The 25,510-nt window shown below is 44.8% G+C and overlaps 1 protein-coding gene across 4 annotated transcripts in view; it reads left to right on the top strand.

Moving 5' to 3' along the window:
* The window catches only part of ADCY1 (adenylate cyclase 1), a 643,071-nt gene that overhangs the window by 595,615 nt on the left and 21,946 nt on the right, over positions 1 to 25,510 (top strand). For all 4 annotated transcript variants that reach the window (XM_068236507.1, XM_068236509.1, XM_068236508.1 and 1 more), the window contains 2 exons: positions 3,927 to 4,025; positions 22,105 to 22,219. In XM_068236507.1, the coding sequence (XP_068092608.1) occupies positions 3,927 to 4,025; positions 22,105 to 22,219 (214 nt within the window). The remainder of the gene's footprint in view (positions 1 to 3,926; positions 4,026 to 22,104; positions 22,220 to 25,510) is intronic.

Raw genomic sequence — 25,510 nt, 5'->3', positions numbered from 1 at the left:
TGCCGGAGGCATCGTCACAGATCGGCGTATCCGCCTCTCCACAGAAAATGCAGACCGTCTGACTCAAATTAAAATGAATCAATCCTGGATTGGAAATGACTATGCAACACTCCTGGACCCCAACCAAGTAACATGAACAATGACCATCTGTGATGGGTTAGCGTTTCCGGTCCCTGTTTATTGAACCTCTCATCTTTATTACATTTATGACTGCATGGCGGCAAAAAGCATTGCTATATCCGCACGCTATTTGTCCTCATGTTAGGCCTGGGATGTTGTGTCTCAAAAAGCGTGGCCTTCTCCTCCTGCGGCTCCTCCTGTTCCCTCACGTGTGCTGCTGCTGCTGCTGCTGGGTTAGCGTTTCCGGTCCCTGTTTATTGAACCTCTCATCTTTGTTACATTTATGACTGCATGGCGGCAAAAAGCATTGCTATATCCGCACGCTATTTGTCCTCATGCAAGGCCTGGGATGCTGTGTCTCAAAAAGCGTGGCCTTTTCCTCCTTTGCCTCCTCCTGTTCCATCACGTGTGCTGCTGCTGCTGCTGCTGGGTTAGCGTTTCCGGTCCCTGTTTATTGAACCTCTCATCTTTATTACATTTATGACTGCATGGCGGCAAAAAGCATTGCTATATCCGCACGCTATTTGTCCTCATGCAAGGCCTGGGATGTTGTGTCTCAAAAAGCGTGGCCTTCTCCTCCTGCGCCTCCTCCTGTTCCATCACGTGTTCTGCTGCTTGTGCTGGGTTAGCGTTACCGGTCCCTTTTCCTGGAACCTCTTCTTTGTATTACATTTATGACTGCATGGCGACAAAAAGCATGTTACCTGTGCAAAGAAACATGACATTTTCCACATTTAAAAGACAGTTTTTCCTTTGAAATTTTACAATCAATTTTCTCAAAAACTATAAGTTTTTTTTCAAATATTTTTTTTCCTCTTGTACCCACTCCCAAGGTGCACATACCCTGCAAATTTGGGGTATGTAGCATGTAAGGAAGCTTTACAAAGCACGAAAGTTCGGGTCCCCATTGACTTCCATTATGTTCGGAGTTCTGCGCGAACACCCGAACATCGCGGCGATGTTCGGCGAACGTTCGCGAACCCGAACATCTAGGTGTTCGCCCAACACTATTCAAGACATGTTCTCAGCCTCCTTGGGGAGTTGGAGTGGGAGGATGGTTGGATACTGGGGACTATGGATGTCACAGCGTTATACACTATTATTCGGCATGACCAGGGAATTGAGGCCGTGGAATACTATCTCATGGGAGATCCTAGTTTGAAGGTGGAACAGAAACAGTTTATTATAGACGCAATTCGCTTTATATTGGAACATAATTTTTTTCAGTTTGGAGGGGAGTGGTTCCTCCAGACGGGTGGGACGGCGATGGGGACCAGGTTCGCCCCGGGTTATGCTAATTTATTCATGGCCCACTGGGAGATGGTTAACATCCAGGGTCCGTGTGGCCCCAGGGCGAACCTGGTCCTCTGGAAAAGATTTATAGATGACGTCCTATTCGTCTGGAGGGGCACGGAGGAGACCCTTCAGAAGTTCCTGCTAGATATTAATGTAAATAGTAGAAATATTCATTTTACCTCTGTTACTAGTCGGGAGTCGGTTATTTTTTTGGATTTGAAAATATATATATAGAAAATTCTGAAATAAAAACATGCACATACAGGAAACCTACAGATGTTAACGGCTACAAACTTGCCACAAGCTGCCACCGACCTGCCTGGCTTAATAATATCCCTAAAGGGCAGTTCATTCGATTAAAATGTAACTGTACTGATGATAATAACTACAGGGTGGAGAGGGATGAATTATGTGAAAAATTTAGGGAAAAAGGATATGGGGAAAACATAATTGAAGATGCGATGTGTGCTGTAGACCAAGTGAAAAGGGAAGATCTACTGGTTAAAAGACAGAAGGATAAAATTGATAATCATTCGCTAAAAATTAATTTAAAATATTGTGCACAAAGCCATCTAGTGAAGAAATTGATTACCAAACATTGGAATGTACTGAGGGAGGATAAGGTGTTGAATGAGTTATTACCTGAATATCCAGAATTTGTTTTTAGGAAACCTGGAAATGTGGGCCTCAAAATAGCAACTGCGGCAGTGGGTCAGGGTAGGCCAGATAAAGACCCATCTGGGGGTTTTGTGAGATGTGGTAGATGTAAGAACTGTCGTTCCTCTAGGGGGTATTCGAAAATAAAATTAGTAGAGGGACCACATGGGGATTATACAATTGATCAATTAATTACTTGTGACAGTAGAGGGGTTATTTATTGTTTAATATGTCCCTGTGGAAAAAAGTATATAGGACGCACAAAAAGGGATCTTCGTAGTAGAATTGGGGAACATTTTAACAATATACGTAAGGGTTGGGAGGAACACCCCTTATCAAAACATTATAAACAATTTCATGCATGTAATGTATATAGTACTGTCTTTTTTGGAATAGAGATAATCGAACGGGACCCAAGGGGTGGGAATTTTATAGCAAAGATGTCAAGGAGTGAAAGTAGGTGGATTTTCAACCTTGACACTCAGGCCCCGAAAGGATTAAATGAAGATATGGAGATTTTTGGGTTCTTATAAGAGGGCTGAATGTAACAATATATAGTATGTATGGGGAGACTAGGTGGTAACCCTTAGGGTATGGGTGGTGCCCTTTATTAAAGAAGATTGGATTTTTATTTTTTTATAGTTTTATATCCTTTTTTATTGCATATATTTTTGTATATACATACATAGTTTATTTATCTTTGCCTCTTGTTTTTGATACACAATATGAAATCAACAGGAATAATACTTATCTAAACATTTTTGAGAATGGATGGAATAATAAAAATGGCGGAGGAGGAAGGGGAGGTGCAAGTATGGGATATAAAGATGGAGTCCACTGAAGCTAAGCTAAGGTACTGATTCTGATGAAGACAGCAGTAGCTGTCGAAACATGTCAATCTAGGTCTGGAGGGGCGCCCCAAGGACTATCTAAGTACCTATCCAGTGATTGAGACTACTCTCGGTTGGTACCCGTGGTTATCTGCTTTATCCGCCTTATTTCCGCTGCCCAACTAAACCAGGAAGACGTGAGGAGTATTGTGGAATGCAAAAAAGTGCAGAGTTTCCGCCTTTAGACAAGCCGCAGTGAAGGCAACTCGGAAAGGGAACTATCGCGAGAAGTACGAGGTAACTGAGAATAGTGACGTCACAGTAGAAGCTGGACGCATCGATCACGGTCACGGACCTATACTCCGCCGGCTCCAGCTTCAGCAGCGGCATGTGGGTCGCTTGCTGCATATACGGACATAGCGGTAGAGTTAATCCTGGAGTCATCCCGTGGAGGGTGGACTACTTCTGTTAAGTAAGTGAGACATCTGTGGGAATATTCAGGAGGAAGGAACCTGTCATACAGGTGACAATACTCATTACACTCTTGGTTGGAAAATACTGATACCTTGTCTCTGACATATGCCAATTGGAACTGTGGTATTGTTTAATGCAATTTTGAACGGAAACTCCTTTCTGTTATATATACTGGAATATGCTTATTTTTTAAGGAGAGGACTGTACGATTTATAGTTACCGTATGCTCTTTTAGCAATTTTTTAGAAGAGCAACTTATTTCTTTTTATGGGCACCACCTAGACTCCCATGTATGAATGGTGTGTGTTTTGTATGAAGGTTAGATGTATGATGTACATACTTCTTGAGAGAAAGCAAAATAAAGATACATTATTTTAAAACTATTCACTTGCGCACCTTAATCTTTAATCTTTTTAGATGCACAGATTTGAACTGAGGCAGTTGCTTTTCTATCAATAAGTGTGGAGTATCACTTTAAGTGTAACAGTTTAGCTATTTTAGTAAAAATTACATGGCTTTGAAATGTTTATTATATTGGCTTGTCCACAGCTTATGGAAAAAGAATGCTACCGAGATATTGAAAAAATAAAAACAATTGGAAGCACATATATGGGAGCAGTAGGACTTGTCCCAACAACTGGAACTAAGGTACAAGAAACAAGTATATCTGTTTTATGTTATTTTATTTACATTTCTTACTGAAAACCTTTTTGTTTCATATGGTGCTTGTTGCTATTTGTGTTAGTGTATGGACTGTGGTGACGGTTTCTTACTGTGGTTTCTTTTCTTTCTTTTCTTTTTGACTGCTGCTTTATATTGCTTTCTCGCCAGCAAATAAGACTAAAAGTTGTATCTGTAACAACTGAATCTATTGCGCATTTTATTTTTCTATTTTTAAAAAATGACCCTGTCTCAGAAGTGGATTATAGCAGCATCTAATTAATGCAGCATAATTGTTGAATGTTCTTGTTTGAAGTCAGTGTCGGATACAATTCAGGGATAAGTGTAGAGAATCCATTATAATACTGAGCAGTCAAAGATCTGTACTTTTGCATTGTGGTTATATGGATTATCATGATGGTATCTACTGCAGTAAGTTTCAGCAGCCATATTATAGGAAAACAGAGCCTAAGGAAAACTCAAAAATTATGATAATTGGTGCCATGTTAGTTCACCCACAGTAATTAAAAAAATATAAGCAGATAAACCGAGAGCCCAATATAGTGTAGTAGGTATTAGCCCGAATGGAAGAAATGAAAGGTAAGTATTATACTTACAAACAAGGGTTACCGCTGAGGCAACCACTGTATAGGCAGGTGGGGAGTATAAACCTGTCCCCACTCAGGATTAAGATGTCGCTCTCTGTGATAGAAGAAAAGGAGGGTACAACACCCTTCCACCAAGGGTGGTTCACTGGATGAATCAATGTACAGAGGCGCCAGTAGGATAAAAGATACTAAAAGGTTTAAAACATCTAGGTGGCGGTGGTGGACCGACCGATCCAAAACAGACACGATGCTGTCAATTAAAGTCAACGAAAATTTATTCACATACTCCAACAAACACTGCGACGCGTCGCAGTGTTTGTTGGAGTATGTGAATAAATTTTCGTTGACTTTAATTGACAGCATCGTGTCTGTTTTGGGTCGGTCGGTCCACCACCGCCACCTAGATGTTTTAAACCTTTTAGTATCTTTTATCCTACTGGCGCCTCTGTACATTGATTCATCCAGTAATTAAAAAAAGGCTGCCCAGTGTATGTAATACTCTTTTTTTTTATTTGCATTAGTTAGGATTCACTTTTAGAAGACAGCACTTTTATTACACCACCAGAATTAGAACCTGGTTATGATACATGAATGTTCAAATATAAAAAGGCAGCTCTGTCACTTAATGTGAAAATGCATTGTACAATACTGTATATAGACAGATAGATAGATAGATAGATAGATAGATAGATAGATAGATAGATAATCATAAATAAATGTTCATGTAACGATGGGTGTCAACACGCAGAGAGAATCTGATTACTGGTGATCTGCAGAATCACCCGTAATGCAGATATACACCAGATTATGGATGATCTGCAGTATCACCAATAACCCGGGTATGTATAACCTCTGGACACCAGTATAATGTGAGGGTTTGGTGTAACAGTACAACTCTGAGCATAGACCACCAGGGACCCCGGTGGCCTGAGTGACTTGAGGAATACTCCCCTGACTGTGGGGAATATTCCTGTAGCCTGAGGACTCCCTAGGAGAGGGACCCAGGCTGGGTTGCAGGAAGCCCTGCTGCTAATATGAAAAGACTTGCCCTAACTTGGCGTGAGTGCCTATTCTCTATGCCCTGGACCCGGGCTAAGGCAAATACACATACAATACAATCCTAGCTCTGGGTGTGAGGTCCGTGATCACAACACCCTGGAATTAGCCTACCGAATACCCTAGTCTTGGGTGTGAGGTCCGTGATCACAACACCCCGGAACTAGTCTAGAGCATAACATAGGAATGACACAGTATCCTAGTCTTGGGTGTGAGGTCCTTAGTCACAACACCCTGGAACTGGTCTAAAGCATAACATAGAACTGACACAGTATCCTAGTCTTGGGTGTGAGGTCCGTAGTCACAACACCCTGGAACTGGTCTAAAGCATAACATAGAACTGACACTGGATCCTAGTCTTGGGTGTGAGGTCCGTAGTCACAACACCCTGGAACTGGTCTAAAGCATAACAGTAAAGCCACAAGAGTAATCTAGCTCAGTGTGAATCCTCAGGTCCACCTGGCTCTTAACACACTGTAGGATCCGACTGTGGTCTGTGTGCCAACACATAAGCATTCGCAACGGCAGACAACGTGAGACTGAAGGACAAGCAGCTATATAGTGCAGCGCAGATCAGCGCCGCCCAGTCCCCTTCAGCCAACCGCCGTTCGACCTGGAAACAGCTGACCAGTAGAGTCAGCTGACCCCTTTCTGTTTCCCATAAAGCTTCTGCCTCTCGGCGCGCGCGCGCGTATTCCTCAGCCCATGTGCACAGGAAGGCTGAACCACATCAGACACATGTCGCCGCGCAGAAACCGCTGGGCTGAACGCGGAACTAGCTGCCGCGCCGTCAGAGCACGCGGCGGCTTTTCCGCAATCCTTCACAGTTCAGGAATGTGATGAGGAAGAATCCCAAAGTGGTGTCAGTGATTAACAGAAAAGATCTTGTATATGAACCTAAAAAATCCCAGACCAAGGTTAAGTTCAAAGACTCTCTTACTGTACCCACAACTAAAATTGTCTTTCAAAACCATAGCAGTTAGATTTTCAATTAAATGTTTTAATTGGGAAAATGTACTTAAAGGAAACCAGAGATGAAAGCTTTGGCACAAAATAAACATACCCTCCAATAGATTTTACAAAATAAATACTGTACCTGGTATTTTCGCCGCTCTGGTGTGGCGTTTTTTGGTGCTTTTTTTACTAAAACTCCATGCAAAACACAGTTCATCAGAAAAGCATATTATTTAGTGGGCTGTGTGCAAAATGAAATCACCATTTCTAAAAACCTCTTATGACTAACACATATAGATTAAAAAAAGTTTTTCAATATTCCCTTACATTAGCAGCTCCTCCCATCTCTGTGATGCTGCAAATAAACAGAACAGGAAAGCAGAGCCAGAAGGAGGCAGGCATAGGCTTGAAAAGACAGAGAAGACTCAGCTATAATGATTCCTGAGCAATGCCAGACTGAATGTTCAGTCGGGAATTTTATCAGGGGTGATAACAAGCAGGCTGAGCAGTGAAGGATGAAACATAGAGCAGGGTAGGTCTTTTCTCTAATGTTCCCACTGAAATATATGGTAAAATACATGAGGCGCTTCATCTCTGTTTCACTTTAACCACTTGCCGACCGCACGCTTATACCGTGCGTCGGCAAAGTGGCAGCTGCAGGACCAGCGACGCAGTACTGCGTCCGTCGCCAGCTGCAGGCTGATTAATCAGGAAACAGCCGCTCGCGCGAGCGGCTGCTTCCTGTCAATTCACGGCGGGGGGCTCCGTGAATAGCCTGCGGGCCGCCGATGGCGGCTCGCAGGCTAAATGTAAACACAAGCGGAAATAATCCACTTTGTTTACATTGTACGGCGCTGCTGTGCAGCAGTGCCGTAAGGCAGATCGGCGATCCCCGGGCAATCAGCGGCCGGGGATCGCCGCCATGTGACAGGGGACGTCCTGTCACTGGCTGCACAGGACGGATAGCGTCCTGTGCAGCCCCGATCACCGGGGATGAGCAGGTAGGAGAGGGAGGGGGGAATTTTGCAGCGGAGGGGGGCTTTGAGGTGCCCCCCCCCGCAACTAGCCTGCCCACCAGAGCGATCAGACCCCCCCCTGCACACCATCCCCATAGGGGGGAAAAAGGGGGGGCGATCTGATCGCTCTGCATGAAACCTGATCTGTGCTGGGGGCTGCAGAGCCCACCCAGCACAGATCACAAAAAATAACGCTGGTCCTTAAGGGGGGGTAAAGGGTGGGTCCTCAAGTGGTTAAAGTAAACATGAGATGCAAATATAGAAAGATTTGATATGTACCCAGGGCCTTGCCGTCCTCCTGAGTGCCTCCATTCGGCTGCAGTCAGTCATGGTAACTGTCTCAACTGCGCCAGTTGGGCTCTGCTGCGCATGCACAGTGGGCCGTGCATGCATAGAAGACCCCAACTGATGCGACTGAGCAAGATTACTGGGACCGATAGATGGAGAACAGAGGCAGTCGGGAGGACAGCAAGGGACTCAATGGTGCTTATGGGAATGGAGGAAGCCCCGAGTAAATATCAAATCTTTCTATATTTGTGTCTCAGGTACACTTTAACAATAAAACAGTAATCATATTTTCTGTGACCTGCTGCAGTTTGCCTGTTTAGATACATTGGTGCTAATCCTATTCACTTTTTCTCCTTTGGTGTTTTTACATCTTATCAGTAAAATGCCTTTTAAGCCACCAGCAAGCAAGAAAATACTCAGAATAATGTTGACAGCACTTTTTCACCTTCTTGTTTGGTTCTTTTCAATTGCTGAGTGCTGAACAGTTTTAAACAGAAGATGAAATATGATCTCCTAGAAGAAAAGTTAGGAGAAAAAATGAATTGGATCAGGCCCATTGTCTTCTGTAGTTTTTGTGAGGTTTATCCATTATAAAATACTGTACCTTGGCCCTTGTTCCAGGGGACGAATGGGCAGGGGGGAAGGGGGCAGATTTCCCCCCAGGCTGCCTCTCATTTAATGATTTAGGGCTGGTACAGTGCCTGGTGCATTCATGTTTTTGTATAAGGCAATGTGAACCACTAGACTGGCTGAGGGAAATAATTTTTACAAATTACAGAGCACTTAGAGGGTGGGCAAGTTGGTAAATATACACAGCATGATACAGAGCAGAGGCTTGCCTGCAGGGTTCGTGGGAAATCTGTCTGGTCTCTCACCATTGTTAAAATTACTGCATTTGCACATCTACTTAAGATATTGTCTAGGTTGAAAAGTTTTCAACAATCCCTAGACTCTAGAAGAGCTGCTTGCAGACAGTCCCTAGACTGCAGGAGTGCTGCTTGCAGTTTCTAGACTCCAGGAGGGCTGCTGGCAGACAGTCCCTAGACTCCAGAAGGGCTGCTTGCGGGACTTGGGTGAGAGATTGGCATGGACAGGAGTCATATTACATGCAAGTAGCCTCTGTGTGATGTGGCTGCAATACAGATAGGATCTCTGCTCAATTTCAGGCTATTCTCAGCCTCCCTCCCTCATTCACCTTTGTTTCCCCCCTACCCATAGTGCTGGCTGGCTGTGTCTTCTTGTCATACAGGAAAGCTAAATAAATGCAACCCAGGTGAGGCAAATATCTTCTTTCCTCTCTTTCAGCTTTTCTCCCCTCTCTGCCTCTTGCTTTTTCTCTCCTCTGTAAATAGTGACTTTGTGTCCTCATCTTACCCACACAATTTATTCACCCCGATCTTGTTATTAGTAACCCTAATCTAAAGCTGGCCATACATGCATCAATTTTCACTGACAGATTATTTCACTATGATCGAATCATATCGGCTTTTCCACCTGTCAGTACCGAGAATGTATGTAGCCTATTATTGCTTTGTATGCATTACATTTGATTTGAATAAAAACATATATATATATATATATATATATATATATATATATATATATATATATATATATATATCCTAGGGTCACAAAAACCTTTTTTTATTTTTGCTATGGTACTGGTGACAAACGCAAATCCCCGCCATGGCCTTCAGCAAAGTCTGAAGTTTACGACTTGTCCAGAGTTATGGGGGTGCCAAAGTGCTGAATTTTGCCATTGGCTTTTCAAACTCTGGTTTGAAGAAATGTAGGAAACCCAAAATTGGAGTGCAAGTACAACAATATGCCTGCCTTCTACCTGCATGCGACATGTTGTGAGCTTCAGACGTTGCTAACGGCAATGGAGGGGATTTACATTCGTCACCAGCATCATTGCCAAAAAAAAAAGCTTTTGGGACCCTAGGCTATGACCTCTTTGGCCTAGAGGCCCCAAACTCACCAGTCCTGAGCCCCCTAAAAGTCCCTACAATGCTAAAAAATTTGACACGGCTGAGCCACCGTCCTTTGAAAAGATTTGAGATTTTTGAAAGTTAAATAGGAAGCTCAATAAAGCCAATGGCAAAATTCAGCACTTTTGCACCCCCATATCTTGCAGAGATGTAGGGAACCCAAAGTTGGAGTGCAAGTACAACAATATGCCTTCTACCTGTATGCGACATGTCGTGAGCTTCAGACTTTGCTGACGGCCATGGCAGGGATTTACATTTGTCACCAGTACCATTGCAAAAATAAACAGGTTTTTGTGACCCTAGGATATGATCTCTTTGATTTAGGGGCCCCAAACTCACCAGCCTTGAGCCAACTTAAACTCCGTACAAAGCCTGAAAATTTGGGGCTGCTCAGCCGTACCGTTCGGCATAAACCTGCGCTTTTGTACCCTCAAAACCTAGGCCCCATGAAAGCCTATGGGAGATTTTAGCACTTTTGCACCCGCATAACTCTAGTTTGCAGAGATGTAGGGAACCCAAAGTTGGAGTGCAAGTACAACAATATGCCTTCTACCTGTATGCGACATGTCGTGAGCTTCAGACTTTGCTGACGGCCATGGCAGGGATTTACGTTTGTCACCAGTACCATTGCAAAAATAAACAGGTTTTTGTGACCCTAGGATATGATCGCTTTGGGTTAAGGGCCCGAAACTCACCAGCCCATAGAGAGACCGAAGCTGTGCAGGGAGGCTGCGCGATCGCTGGATCCAGGGGGGGTAAAGTATTAATGGGGGGATCGGCGGCAATCGGCGGGGATCGGGGGGTTCCTGGGACTTGTACTAGCTAGCCTAGTGCTAGCTAAAGGGCTTTCAGTCATTGGATCACATTAATTTTACATGTGGAACTCCTGGGGCCAGGAAGCGGTATGCCCGACACAGTGTCAGGCATACTGCTAAGGAGGTTAATAGCAAAGGCCCCTTACATCCTAGCAACACCAGATTTGCAGGATATGTTAAAAAGATAGCAGGAAACAATATTTAAAAAAAAAAAAAAACTTTTTTTATTATTTTCATGTGTTGAGTGTGGGAAATCTGAAAAAAAATGACGTGGGGTCCCCCCTACCGAGCTCTCTGTAACCTCTTGTCCCCCATGCAGGCAGTGTTGCCAACCTTTCACGTTATTTTTTACTGACAAATACCTAAAAATTTACTGACAAAAGATTTTTTTTTACTGACAAAACCCCCTGCGCCGCGCCGAAAAAATGGGCGTGGCCACAAACCAGAATGTGGGCGTGGTCATGGGTGGAGCCAAATATACATGATTTTAATATTGCTGTGAAAGGTCTGCCAGGGAAGTTTGAGCTCTGCCATAGTGTTTACCCCCCTTCCCCCAAAATACATGTAATCTTACAGCATTTCACCAAAAATCCACGTAATCTGGCAGAGGTTCTTCCAAAATACAGATAATATGGCAGTGGTTCCCAAAAAATAGATGTAATCTGGCAGCAGCGATTCCCCCAACATACACATAATCTGGCAGCAGTTCCCCAAAATACATTTAATCTGACAGCAGTGGTTCCCCAAAAATAGGTAGCCCAAGGTCTATAGGTGTCCCCAGAATTGGTGGCCAGGGGTATAGATGTCCCCAGAACAGGTAGCCAGGGGGAGAGATGTCCCCAGAACAGGTAGCCAGGGGTATATGTGCCCAGTATATGTAGGCAGGGGTACAGGGCCGGTTCTAGACTGGCACATATGAGGGGGCAGTCAAATGGGTAGGGGGCAACATGTTTGAGGAAATTTGCGGCGACTAAAGTGGGCATGGCAAGTAAATACACATAATGAGAGACAGCGTTTCACCAGTAAATGCATGTAATGACAGACAGCTTTTCACCAGTAAATGCACATAAGAGACCGCCTTTCACCAGTAAATGCACGTAATGACAGACAGCTTTTCACCAGTGAATGCACGTAATGAGAGACAGCTTTTCACCAGTAAATGCACATAATGAGAGACAGCTTTTCACCAGTAAATGCACGTAATGAGAGACAGCTTTTCACCAGTAAATGAACATAAGAGACAGCTTTTCGCCAGTAAATGCACATAATAAGAGACAGCTTTGCACCAGTAAATGCACATAATAAGAGACAGCATTTCACCAGTAAATGCACATAATAAGAGACAGCTTTTCACCAGTAAATGCACATAATGGCAAACAGCCAGTGTCCTCAGTATATGTAGCCAGCAGATATATGTGCCCAGTATATGTAGCCAGAGGTATATGTCCCCAGTATATGTAGGCAGGGGTATATGTGCCCAGTATATGTAGCCAGGGTTATATGTGCCCAGTAGATGTAGCCAGGGTTATATGTGCCCAGTAGATGTAGCCAGGGTTATATGTGCCCAGTAGATGTAGCCAGAGGTATATGTGCCCAGTAGATGTAGCCAGGGTTATATGTGCCCAGTAGATGTAGCCAGAGGTATATGTGCCCAGTAGATGTATCCAGGTTTTTATGTGCCCAGTAGATGTAGCCAGAGGTATATGTGCCCAGTAGATGTAGCCAGGGTTATATGTGCCCAGTAGATGTAGCCAGGGTTATATGTGCCCAGTAGATATAGCCAGGGTTATATGTGCCCAGTAAATGTAGCCAGAGGTATATGTGCCCAGTAGATGTAGCCAGGGTTATATGTGCCCAGTAGATGTAGCCAGAGGTATATGTGCCCAGTAGATGTATCCATGGTTATATGTGCCCAGTAGATGTAGCCAGAGGTATATGTGCCCAGTAGATGTAGCCAGAGGTATATGTGCCCAGTAGATGTAGCCAGAGGTATATGTGCCCAGTAGATGTAGCCAGGGTTATATGTGCCCAGTAGATGTAGCCAGATGTATATGTGCCCAGTAGATGTATCCAGGGTTATATGTGCCCAGTAGATGTAGCCAGAGGTATATGTGCCCATTAGATGTAGCCAGAGGTATATGTGCCCAGTAGATGTAGCCAGAGGTATATGTGCCCAGTAGATGTAGCCAGGGTTATATGTGCTCAGTAGATGTAGCCAGGGTTATATGTGCCCAGTAGATGTAGCCAGGGTTATATGTGCCCAGTAGATGTAGCCAGAGGTATATGTGCCCAGTAGATGTAGCCAGGGTTATATGTGCCCAGTAGATGTAGCCAGGGTTATATGTGCCCAGTAGATGTAGCCAGGGTTATATGTGCCCAGTAGATGTAGCCAGGGTTATATGTGCCCAGTAGATGTAGCCAGGGTTATATGTGCCCAGTAGATGTAGCCAGAGGTATATGTCCCCAGTAGATGTAGCCAGGCTTATATGTGCCCAGTAGATGTAGCCAGGGTTATATGTGCCCAGTAGATATAGCCAGAGGTATATGTCCCCAGTAGATGTAGCCAGAGGTATATGTGCCCAGTAGATGTAGCCAGAGATATATGTGCCCAGTAGATGTAGCCAGAGGGTATATGTGCCCAGTAGATGTAGCCAGATGTATATGTGCCCAGTAGATGTAGCCAGAGGTATATATGTGCCCAGTAGATGTAGCCAGAGGTATATGTCCCCAGTAGATGTAGCCAGGGTTATATGTGCCCAGTAGATGTAGCCAGATGTATATGTGCCCAGTAGATGTAGCCAGATGTATATGTGCCCAGTAGATGTAGCCAGGGTTATATGTGCCCAGTAGATGTAGCCAGAGGTATATGTCCCCAGTAGATGTAGCCAGAGGTATATGTGCCCAGTAGATGTAGCCAGAGGTATATGTGCCCAGTAGATGTAGCCAGGGGGTATATGTGCCCAGTAGATGTAGCCAGATGTATATGTGCCCAGTAGATGTAGCCAAAGGTATGTATGTGCCCAGTAGATGTTGCCAGAGGTATATGTCCCCAGTAGATGTAGCCAGGGTTATATGTGCCCAGTAGATGTAGCCAGATGTATATGTGCCCAGTAGATGTAGCCAGATGTATATGTGCCCAGTAGATGTAGCCAGGGTTATATGTGCCCAGTAGATGTAATATGTCCCCAGTAGATGTAGCCAGAGGTATATGTGCCCAGTAGATGTAGCCAGAGGTATATGTGCCCAGTAGATGTAGCCAGGGGGTATATGTGCCCAGTAGATGTAGCCAGGGGGTATATGTGCCCAGTAGATGTAGCCAGATGTATATGTGCCCAGTAGATGTAGCCAGATGTATATGTGCCCAGTAGATGTAGCCAGGGTTATATGTGCCCAGTAGATGTAGCCAGAGGTATATGTGCTCAGTAGATGTAGCCAGGGTTATATGTGCCCAGTAGATGTAGCCAGGGTTATATGTGCCCAGTAGATGTAGCCAGATGTATATGTGCCCAGTAGATGTAGCCAGGGTTATATGTGCCCAGTAGATGTAGCCAGATTTATATGTGCCCAGTAGATGTAGCCAGATGTATATGTGCCCAGTAGATGTAGCCAGAGGTATATATGTGCCCAGTAGATGTAGCCAGAGGTATATGTCCCCAGTAGATGTAGCGCAGTGGCAGGCGGCAGTAAGCGGAACTTACCTGCGTCTTCTCTTGTCGCCGGCGTGGGATGATCTGCCGCTACTCTGGTCTGGTCCAGACCAGAGCAGCAGAACTTCCGGCGCAGGAGCGAGACGGAAGGTAAGTCCCGCCCGCTGCCAAGCACCACTGCCAGTCACCTAGGAGGGGGACAGTCAGCGAGGGAGGGAGAGCTCAAAGGTGAGAGAAGGGGGGAAGATTGCCCCCCTTCTCCACCGCTGCCAACAGCTCTTCCTCCACTGCGCCGCTGTCCTCCTGAAACAGGGCGGGCCAAAAAGTGAATTGAATAAAGGCTCACGTCTCACTTAAAGGACCACTACCACGAAGCATTACATTTTGAAACACCCCTACAGTAGTTATATAAATCATACAGAATATTCTCACGTTTGATTTATTTCAATCTCTAGCATGGCCCTTTAAATGAGTTAACAGGTAAATTGAAAAAAATCTGCTTTACTCACCTCGGGCTTTCTCTAGCCCCTTGCAGCCGACTGTCCCACGCTGTCACCTCCGCTTCCTGCCGCTGTCCCGCTCTCGCCGCACGTTGCAGAGGACGACCGCGAGGTCACCCTTACTGCGCCTGCATCAAGTGCGGCTGTCAATCAACGTCCCGTTATCCGCGGCTTGCTGCGCAGCTTACTGCGCAGTTCTATATACTGTATACATCAGTCCCTGCATTCATGCTGACGGACTTCTGTATCTATAACTCATCATAGAGTAAGCCAGTGGTTGTAAATTAACTGAATAACTGATGGTATAATCCTTTTTTTTCCTCTCGACCCCAGTCTTCCCCACTGCCATAAATGTCCTACAAACTCACGAGCTGACAAGGTCCCTGCGCAGCCTGCGTGTCATTACATGCAGGCAGAGCAGAGGTGATTGAGTAGACTGAACAGGGGAGAGCAGCTCGAGTATCTTATTGCGCAGCCGTGTCCGTGCTGTGCTGATAGCTGTCTCACTGAATACTTGGAGGGCAGAGGGTGGGGGCTGCGGGGACCTTGTCAGCTAGTGAGTTTGCACGAGAATTTATGGCAGTTGAGAAAGACTGGGGCCGAGGGGGAAAAAAAGGATTATACCATCAGTTATTTATTTTATTTACAACCACCAACAAGTCTTCCCATATGATGAGTTTATAGATACAGAAATCCGTCAGTGTGAATGCAGGGACTGACGTATACAGTATACAGTGTCATATGGATCTTTAAAGGGCCATGTTAGAGATTGAAATACTGTAAATCGGGGATCCCCAACCTGTGGTCCGCGGCCCACTGGTGGTCCGCAGGACGCTCCCAGTTGGGCCGCAGGACTGTCCTCTTCCCCCCGCCCGTCCCCCGTCCCCACGGCCGCCGCTGTTATTACCTTAGCAGCGGCCGCTCTCCCCTCTCCGGCGCATGTATTTATTCAAGCAGCGTATCTTCCGGCTGCTCTGTGTGTGATGCGCAGGAAGCAGGGCTTGGTTACCATAGTAACGGCGATACATATCGCCGCTACAGGAAGCCACTGCCCTGCTTCCTGCGCATCACACACAGAGCAACCGGGAGATACGCTGCTTGAATAAATACATACGCCGGAGAGGGGAGAGCGGCCGCTGCTAAGGTAATAACAGCGGTGGCCGCGGGGACGGGCGGGAAGCACCACCTACCCATACTGGCTATACTGGGGCGCTATACTGGGCACTATACTGGGGCACTATACTGGCTATACTGGGGCACTATACTGGCTATACTGGGTCACTATACTAGCTATACTGGGGCACTATTCTGGCTATACTGGGGCACTATTCTGGCTATACTGGGGCACTATTCTGGCTATACTGGGGCACTATACTGGCTATACTGGGGCACTATACTGGATATACTGGGGCACTATACTGGCTATACTGGAGCACAATGCTGGCTATACTGGGGCACTATACTAGCTATACTGAGGCAACTAAACTCTCTATACTGGGGCAACTATGCTAGCTATGCCACTGCACCCTCACCAAACCCCCCCTCACCCCCCCCCCGTGACCCACTCCACTGTCCACACAACGTCCACCCTCCCCCGCTCCCCCCCAACAATCCCCCCCCCCCCCCCCCGGGGTCGTCCCCGGAAAAAATGTTTGGTCAGAAAGTGGTCCCCGGGCCAGGAAAGGTTGGGGACCCCTGCTGTAAATGACACTGTAAATATTCTGTATGATTGATATAACTACTGTGGGGGTGTTTCAAAATGTAATGTTTCATGGTAGTGGTCCTTTAAAGTGGACCTGAACTCTTGCACTAGAGAGAAGGAAAACAGAGAGAAATGCACCCTTCATGTATTTAGAGAGTTTAGCCTTTCTAATTCCCCCTCATTTGTGTCTAATCACAAGTTGTAATTTTATCTCTCCCCTGTGTCACCTAGCAGATAAGACAGATAAGCTCATTTGAAAGCACAGGATGTTAACAATATGTCTGCTTCCATGAATCAGGAAGTAGAAACACTGCAGATTTATTCCAGGATTTGTATCAGCTGTAACAAAGAAATGTTTTTCTGAAAAGGTTATTATGCTGTTGCTGATCTTTTAGAAGTTCTGTGCTCATTTCCACTTTAAAAAATGACTGTAATGATTGGTGTAAAACAAAGAGGATCTGATTACCGGTGATCTGCAGTATCACCGAGAATGCAGATATATACCAGATTATTGATGATCTGCAGTATCACCGATAATCAGATATATCTCTAACCTCTGGACACCTGAGTGATAAGAGTGTTTTGGTACAACAGTAATACTTTGAGGATCGCACCTGGAAGACAGGTGCAAGAGCAGATAGGAATACTGCTCGACAACTGGTTCCTTCCGTAGTCTGGACTTTCCACAGGGAGGAGTCAGACTGACAGTGGGAAGGACAGAACGTGAGTGACACCAATGGAGAAGTGTCACTGACAGATCTACGAGCTATCTCCTAACAGGAGAGATAGTTCTCGAGGTCGGACAAGCCAGGTCGTAAACACACGGACAGATAAGGTACAGAGACAGGAGGCAGGTGCAGAATCCAGAGACTAGCCGAGGTTTGGCAACAGAGTATCAGAATGATAAAGGTACAAAATCAGAGATCAGAAGAATGGTCAGGAAAGCAGAAGGTCATAACAAATAATCAACAATGCCTAAGCTAAGGTGTGAGTTCCTTGGCCGTCAACACCTTGGAAACTGATCTAGAATATAATACAGATAATAACAGACTTCCTAGACTAAGGTGTGAGATCCTTGGCCATCAACACCTTGGAAACTGTCTAATAACACAGATACTGACAAGGTCTGAGTGCTACCACGTAGTGATCGCAACGCCAGACACCAGAGAAATGACCAGCACCCAGTATATATAAACCAGCGCTCACTAGCGCCTCCCCTAAGTGCTGGACCAATGGAAGTTGCTGAAATTGTCAGCTGACCGGCTTGGTCAGCTGACTCCCTTCTGACTGTCATAAAGGCCCTGCCTCTCTGCGCGCGCGCGCGTCCTCCTGAACCAGTGTGGACTATCAGTCCCAGCCACACCAGACATGTGTTGTAATGTGTCAGCCTGTTCGAGCGCGGGGGCAGCCGCACCGCCAACCGAGCATGCGGCTGTTTCCCCGCGCTCAGCCACTGTGTCAGTAGTAGGCCTATGCGTACCGACTGCCGCGTCGGACGCGGACTCCGCCGCCCTGACCGCTGGGCATGCGGCGGTTTCTCCGCGTTCCGTCCCGCTAGTGGATGCGTGCCTAAACACTCCAGATGCCATGCTAGACGCGGAATCAGCCGCCTCACTCTGAGTATTTGCGGCGGCTCTTCCGCGTTTTCTCACAATAACTACTTTAAAAAATGTTCCCTTTAGATTGTAAGCTCGCAAGGGCAGGGCTCTCTCCCCCTTTTGTGTCTTGGTAACCATTATACATTTTATTCATCATGTTAATTTTATCACTGTCATTACCAATTCGATAATTTGTATTTTGTATCATTCTTTGTATTTTGTCACTAATTATGTATCTTGTATATTGGTGTACACCATTGTCTGTATTATTATGTACCCCATGTTTGTTTCTTACTTTGTACAGCGCCACAGAATAAGTTGGCGCTTTATAAATCAATAAATCAATAATAATACTTCAAAAACTGTGTCCATTAAAAATGACAAACAGCACATATCAGTGTACAGAAAGCTAACTTACAAATACATGTATCTATACAACAACAGCTTTCACTTTGCCCACTTTGCAAACTATCATTCCTAGCCAGGCCAACACATACCATTTAAAATGTTTTGACCTAGAAGGTAGAAATAAACATATAGACTACAATACCACAACCATCAACATCAACATAAATTCATGTAGAGATATTTACACCTATAAAACAAAAAGAAATAAAAAAAAGTTCATGTACATTACTAATAGCCACCTACCAGGGCCACCTTCAGAAGTTTCTGGGCCCCATACTGGGCAAACTGGCTGTGCCCCCCATCTCCCCCATGCCAAATCAATCTACAGAAAAAAAACGCTTTGGTCTGTTTTTCATTGTCTATAACTACTGGGCACATGCTGGCCTGCGGCATGCCTCCTTGACCACACTCCCATGGCCAGGAGTGTTCTGCACATACGCAACACATTGAGACTCAGTGCTTCTGGAAAAAAGATTGTGATCAAGGAGGTAATCTACCAGTCCAGCGTATGTGCAGTAGTGCGCAGGATGGGTGATATAGACTGGAATAGAGTATATAAAGACATCTGGTTACCAGCTAGCACTAATGTCCAGTTAACCCAATATAAGCTGGTCTCCAGATGGTATTGTATTCCCAGAAAAATGGATGTACAAGGAAGCTGGGAAAAGAGTGGTTGTTGGAGATGTGGAGCCCCCAGCCCATCTTATAAACACTGGTTATGGGAATGTCATAAACGTTGTGGTTTTTGGAGAGAGATAGAAGCCTTTATCAAGAAATATTACAGCCCAGACTTTGTGAATGATGAGATTTTGGCCTTATTTGGTTAGACAAGATTGAATATAGAGAACAACCTAAATAATATTTTATACATTTGCTCATTGGTTGCCAGGAAAATGATAGTAGATAGATGGAAAGATGATACACTTCCCTGTTTTGCAGAATGGCGCTGTAAAATTTTATCTTTCTTGAATGTAGAATCGGACAAGGACGTAGAACCGGAAAGAGATAATGAGTTGCTGGCGATAAAGGAATTACGGGACAATTTAGAAACTGATGTTTAGAGGGTTTGCTATTCTTATATATTACTGTGCTGCTAGTAAGGAGGCCATTAAGGAGGCAGATACCTTGCTCCTTGTGTTTTTTTTTCTTTCTCCCTCTTGGGGGGGCTCCGGGTGCCCTTTTGTGGGCGTGCCTTTGAGCCGGACGACTTCCGGCAGGATCGTGCTTTGGCCCCTCTGGAGGAACCTCTTGCGGTGGCCGTGGGTGTCGCTTCCTCCTCTTCCTGCTTCGTTCAGTGATGCACTTCTCTATTATGGGGGACATAGGTGGCCCGGAGGTTGTAGCATGGTCAGGATGGCAGCCACGATTTTTGGATTGGAATCGGATGAAGGCTGTTTGGTGTGGGATGGTGATTCGGGCGTCGGGTGAGGGAGGGGAGCGTGGGCTGCAGAGGGGTGTGCATTAGTGATGATCGTAATCAACAAATTACGATTTCGCAAAATTTCACGTAAATTTTTGCAATTACGCTTATACGCAATTACGATTTGCAAATTCAATTGATTTTGTGTAGTCATTTGTGATTTCGCATAAACTTTCATGAAATTTCATGTAATTTTGTGCCGAATTTAGCAGTGAATATCAAAGACCCCATACATGCTATTGACACCAAAATTGCTACATATGTTAAGGAGAATCGTGGGTACAAGTCAAAGTTTTGCAAAAAGACCTTATAGTTTTTGAGAAACTCGATTTTAAAAATGCAAGTAAAAAATGTTTTTTAAACTTAGAAAAAGGACAGTTTAAAAAACATTTTTCTTTGTATTTTTAAAATCGAGTTTCTCAAAAACTACAAGGTCTTTTTGAAAAATTATTTGTGTGACTTATACCCACTATTCTGCTTAACATATGTAGCAATATTAGTAGCAATAGCATATATGGGGGCTTTGCTATTAACCTCTAACCACTACATTACGCAAAATTTTGAAATAGTACTAATACATTCAAAATGAATTACGATTTTGTCTAAAATTTCGCATTACGATTACGATGCGTAATTGCAAATTTCAATGCAAAATTTAACATGTGCGAAATTTCAACCCACCACTGGTGTGCATCTTTGGGTACTTTGCGGTGCTAGTCGAGGTCTTGGGGGTGTGCCCGTGGGGGGTGCTCGGAGTCCCTTTAGGTGTTACTTGCTGAGCTCAAGATGTAAAATTGGGTGCGGCACAGCTATTTAGCAGTTATAGTAGCGGCTACCAGTATTAGGTTTCAATGACTATCGCTTATGACATAATTGCTTTAATCGTAGGGGAGGAGGAAGAGAAAGGGAGAAAGGGGGAAAGGAATTCACAGCACAGCATTGATAAGTGGTGTACTGGGTCAATCTTTCAGGTATCGCCTTTAGCGGCTGGATTTGCACCCATTTCTGTTAACTTTTCGTTTCGTACGCCTGTAAGACCAGTGAAGGCATTTTCTTTTTTCTCTCTTCTCTTCTCTTTTTTTCTTTTTCTTTTTCTTTCTTTTTGTGTTTTTGTTTCATGTGATTTGATTTTTTTTTTGTTTGTTTGTTTTAGTTGTGTTATGTCAATATAATCGGATAAAAAAAAAAAGAATCCCACATGGCAGAATCCCACATGTAGAGACAAGTGCAGGGGGGAAGCAGAGCCAGCCAGTCAATCTGCTGTCTGTATCTCTCGGGTGCTGTGCTGTGTAGAGCCTCCAGCCTCTCATTGGAGCTGGGGGAAGGGCTCTGTACACAAGACCCTAATGCACACTGAATAGGGACTGTCTACAAATCTTTTTCTACAAACCTTTGTATGATTCCTTATTAGTGGCTCAGTAGGCACATTCATTAGAACAATTGTGCAGAAAGCTTTTTCTGTTCACACCCTGGCCTGGCATTCCTCCATTTACACTGCAGCCCCTGATTAGTCACGTCCAGGTGACAAAAGACGTTGGGCAGAGCTAGGACGTACGCAAGTTTGGAATACCTGATTTATGGCTTCCAGCATAGGTGGAGGATCGCCAGGTCGTAATAGATTATTTTTGTATGCCACTGTGAACTTTTTATTTATGTCCATGCAATTTTTAGTACAGTGAATACTATTAAAGCTTGGTTTACACTATGTGGAGTTATGTTCTCATATAGACTCCAGGATTAATGCTGAACTGAATGCCAGAACTGAAGTAAAGTTATACCCTAAAAACTTTAAAAGGAATTGGCTGACATAGCATTACTAAGGGGCTCCTCATCCTTTTGGGCAAACTTAGACTTTAATAAAAGTTACTGAGTTATTGTAATTATTAATCAAGAATGCACACAGCCTTCTTTTGTAAGTCTCAAAGCATAATATACAGCACAGTGCAATGTATAATTTATGCCAAAATATTATTTATAAAAAATTTTGAACATAAAACATATTGTACATTTTATAGTACCTACATCATAAAAATGGGTTTGACTAATACAATTTTTCTTTAACAGGCAAAAAAATCTATTTATTCCCACTTAAGCACACTAGCAGATTTTTCAATTGAAATGTTTGATGTTCTTGATGAAATCAACTATCAGTCCTACAATGACTTTGTTCTAAGAGTGGGTAAGTAAAACATTAAAAAACATAATAATGGCATTAGTAAGACATTGCAATGAATCCCTACATACTTTATGCTTTACCATGGGTGACCTTAAAGGGAACCTGAGGTGGCAAATTTTCCTAAAAAAGAACACACTATCTGATCTGGGGGGGAAGGGGAAGGGGGCTGGGCGGATCAGGTACCCGCAATCCTCTTCGCTGCTTCTGTGGTCAGCAATCCCCTGGGATCACGACGTTGGAAACTCCATCTCACAGAGCGTTTAGCAGGAAGTTCTTCTCCTTCACAAAACGCCCTTACTCCCTCGAGATGTTGACTTGTTGCTTGTCGGTAATTTGGGAGGGTGATAGCGCAGTGCTGGGGAAGCAGAGAGCATCGCGCGGGGGGGGGGGGGGGGGGGGTTATGCGGCACACAGAGGCATGTTATGCAGCAGGGAACATGCCTCTGTGTCCCATCTGCCCCTCCTGCACTGCCCCGGGTACACTTTACCGTGGCTTTTACCATGTCTGACCGATCATATGGAGTGGTATGGCCAAACATAGCAGTTTTTAATAAAAAAAAGTTATTAAAAGTAATTATATTGACTTCAAATGAAAACATACACAAATGTGCCAAATTGATTAAAAGCAATTTAAATATTTACATATAGCTCAATTATTTATGTTTCAATAGATTATGAAAATGTAAATTGATAACCTATATTAACATTTTTTTATTCCCAATTGATTAGATAAAATAATAAAATCAACTAGAACTTGTGCAGGCACCATAATATGCTGTTTTTGTTTTGTGCTTACATACCTGTCTAAACTCACATCTTAGAGGCAAACATTAGCCCGATGCAATTCTCTGAACAGTTCATCACACACATGGGGCCGCCAGTGTTAAGCACTGGCGAGTTCTTAATTTAAGCAATAAGGCCCATACACACGTCGGATTTTAGCGAACGACCCGTCGTTTGAACGTTCCGTCGTTCTGACGTTTTCGCGTCAAATCCGACGTGTGTACAGACTATCGTTCGGGTGATAAGACTGGTTACCAGCGATCCGCCCGGCGGATCGTTGGTAACCAGTCTTATCACCCGAACGATAGTCTGTACACACGTCGGATTTGACGCGAAAACGTCCGAACGACGGAACGTTCAAACGACGGGTCGTTCGCTAAAATCCGACGTGTGTATGGGCCTATAGGGTCATCGCCTAATCCTATTCAATTTAAGACCACCCCAGGAGGAAAAGAACTCACTTGGGCGGCAGACATGAGCGTTAGCTTAGACCTGCAAAAAAACAGGTCTAAAACAGCTAATGCACGTCATCACCACAGCATCTGGCGGTCTCATTTAAAGCAGAATATAACCCTGCATTTCAACTTTGCTCTAAAACATTATTTACAGTATATTATATGCAACCAGCATTTTTTTTTACTAGACCAGCATTGGAAGGGTTACACAGGGCTTTAAAGTTCCTGGAGATTTCTGCAGACGCATCCGAACTTGAGATAGATACATTTTGTTTACATAAATGTATCTAAGTGTTGAATGTGACTCATCTCTCTCACTGAGAAGGAGTTGGAGGACAGCCAAAGAGTGTGTAACATTTCTAAATAGATACATATAACTAAATAGAATGTAACTATCTGAACGTCTGCATATCTCTCCACGGAACTTAAAACCTCTGTGTTTAACCCTTTCAATGCTGGTCTAGTAAAAAAAAAATGCTTTTTGCATATAATATGCTGTAAATAATGTTTTAGAGCAAAGTTGAAATGCAGGGTTATATTCCGCTTTAATAAGGAGACCGCCAGAGCTCCCCGTCAGGTCGCCACACATCTTTAAAGCCCCCCAGATAGCTGCACCAGGCATCCCTGTCATTCTACATACCGCCGCTAATTACCCGCCGCCTCTCACCGCAAGTTCCGTTGCATAATTACAGTGCACCTGTCACTGTAATTACTTAGCGCATAGGAGCCCAGGCAAAGCATCTTTGAATCTGCAGCCGGGGCTCCCCATTGGTGCACTATCTTATTAAAGGAGACCCCCAGATGCAGCTGCAGAAGATGGCAGCATCTTTGCGCATGTGTGGGGAGTGAGGCTGTGGTGCTGAAAGACAGCACCACAGCGTAAACCTCACTCCCCATGGTCCAGTAAAAGGGGGCATCGCTCAGGCTTTCGCCTGAGTAATGCTCTCTAACGACCGGCCATCGCACGAAGGAAACCGGCAAAAGGATTTCCCGCAAATCCTCATTGGATGGCAAGGTGATAAGTAGCTCGCATCTGCAAGCTACTTTTCACCTGGAATAGGATATGGCCCATTGTCCTAATAATGCAGCAAGTGGACAATTTTCTTTTGTTGTTTTGTTTTTTATTGCAAGCACAAAAATGCATCAGGTAAACAAAGCCCTTGATTAACATGGGCTGTCAGTAGAATACATTTCCTTTTTGTTGTTAAAATGCAGAAAAAGAAATACTGTTCAGTATTGTTCTTGGGCTATATATCTCAATTATAATATGAGGCTGTGACAATCTCTGTTATTGTTTTTTTTTTTGGTCTTAACCACTTGAGGACCGCCCCCAGCCGATGAGCGGCGGCAAAGTCCGGGCCCAAACGACCGCAATACGCCCATCGGCGGGGGTGGCTGCGGGAGTGGCTATGCGGCGATCGCGTCATTCGTGACGCGATCAGCCGCCGGGGACTGGCTCCGCCCACCATTCGCTGTAACCCGCCGGCCATTCGGAAGCGCCGGCGGGTTACTACCACCCGGATCGCCGCTGCACGTATGTATAATAGGCTTTGTAATGTATACAAAGCCTATTATACTGGCTGCCTCCTGCCCTGGTGGTCCCAGTGTCCGAGGGACCACCAGGGCAGGCTGCAGCCACCCTAGTCTGTACCCAAGCACACTGATTTCTCCCCCCCTGCCCCCTGATCGCCCACAGCACCCCTCAGACCCCCCCTGCCCACCTCCCAGACCACTGTTTGCACCCAGTCACCCCCCTAATCACCCATCAATCACTCCCTGTCACTATCTGTCAACGCTATTTTTTTTTAGTCCCTAATCTGCCCCTACTCCCTCCTGATCACCCCCCCACCCCTCAGATTCTCCCCAGACCCCCCCCCCCAGACCCCCCCCCTGTACTGTATGCATCTATCCCCCCTGATCACCTGTCAATCACCTGTCAATCACCTGTCAATCACCCCCTGTCACTGCTACCCATCAATCAGCCCCTAACCTGCCCCTTGTGGGCAATCTGATCACCCACCCACACCAATAGATCGCCCGCAGATCCGACATCAGA

Source organism: Hyperolius riggenbachi, chromosome 5, assembly GCF_040937935.1.
Source record: "Hyperolius riggenbachi isolate aHypRig1 chromosome 5, aHypRig1.pri, whole genome shotgun sequence".
NCBI lineage: Eukaryota > Metazoa > Chordata > Amphibia > Anura > Hyperoliidae > Hyperolius > Hyperolius riggenbachi.
The sequence above is the reverse complement of the archived record's forward strand: the minus strand, read 5'-3'. Positions and strand labels throughout refer to the sequence as shown.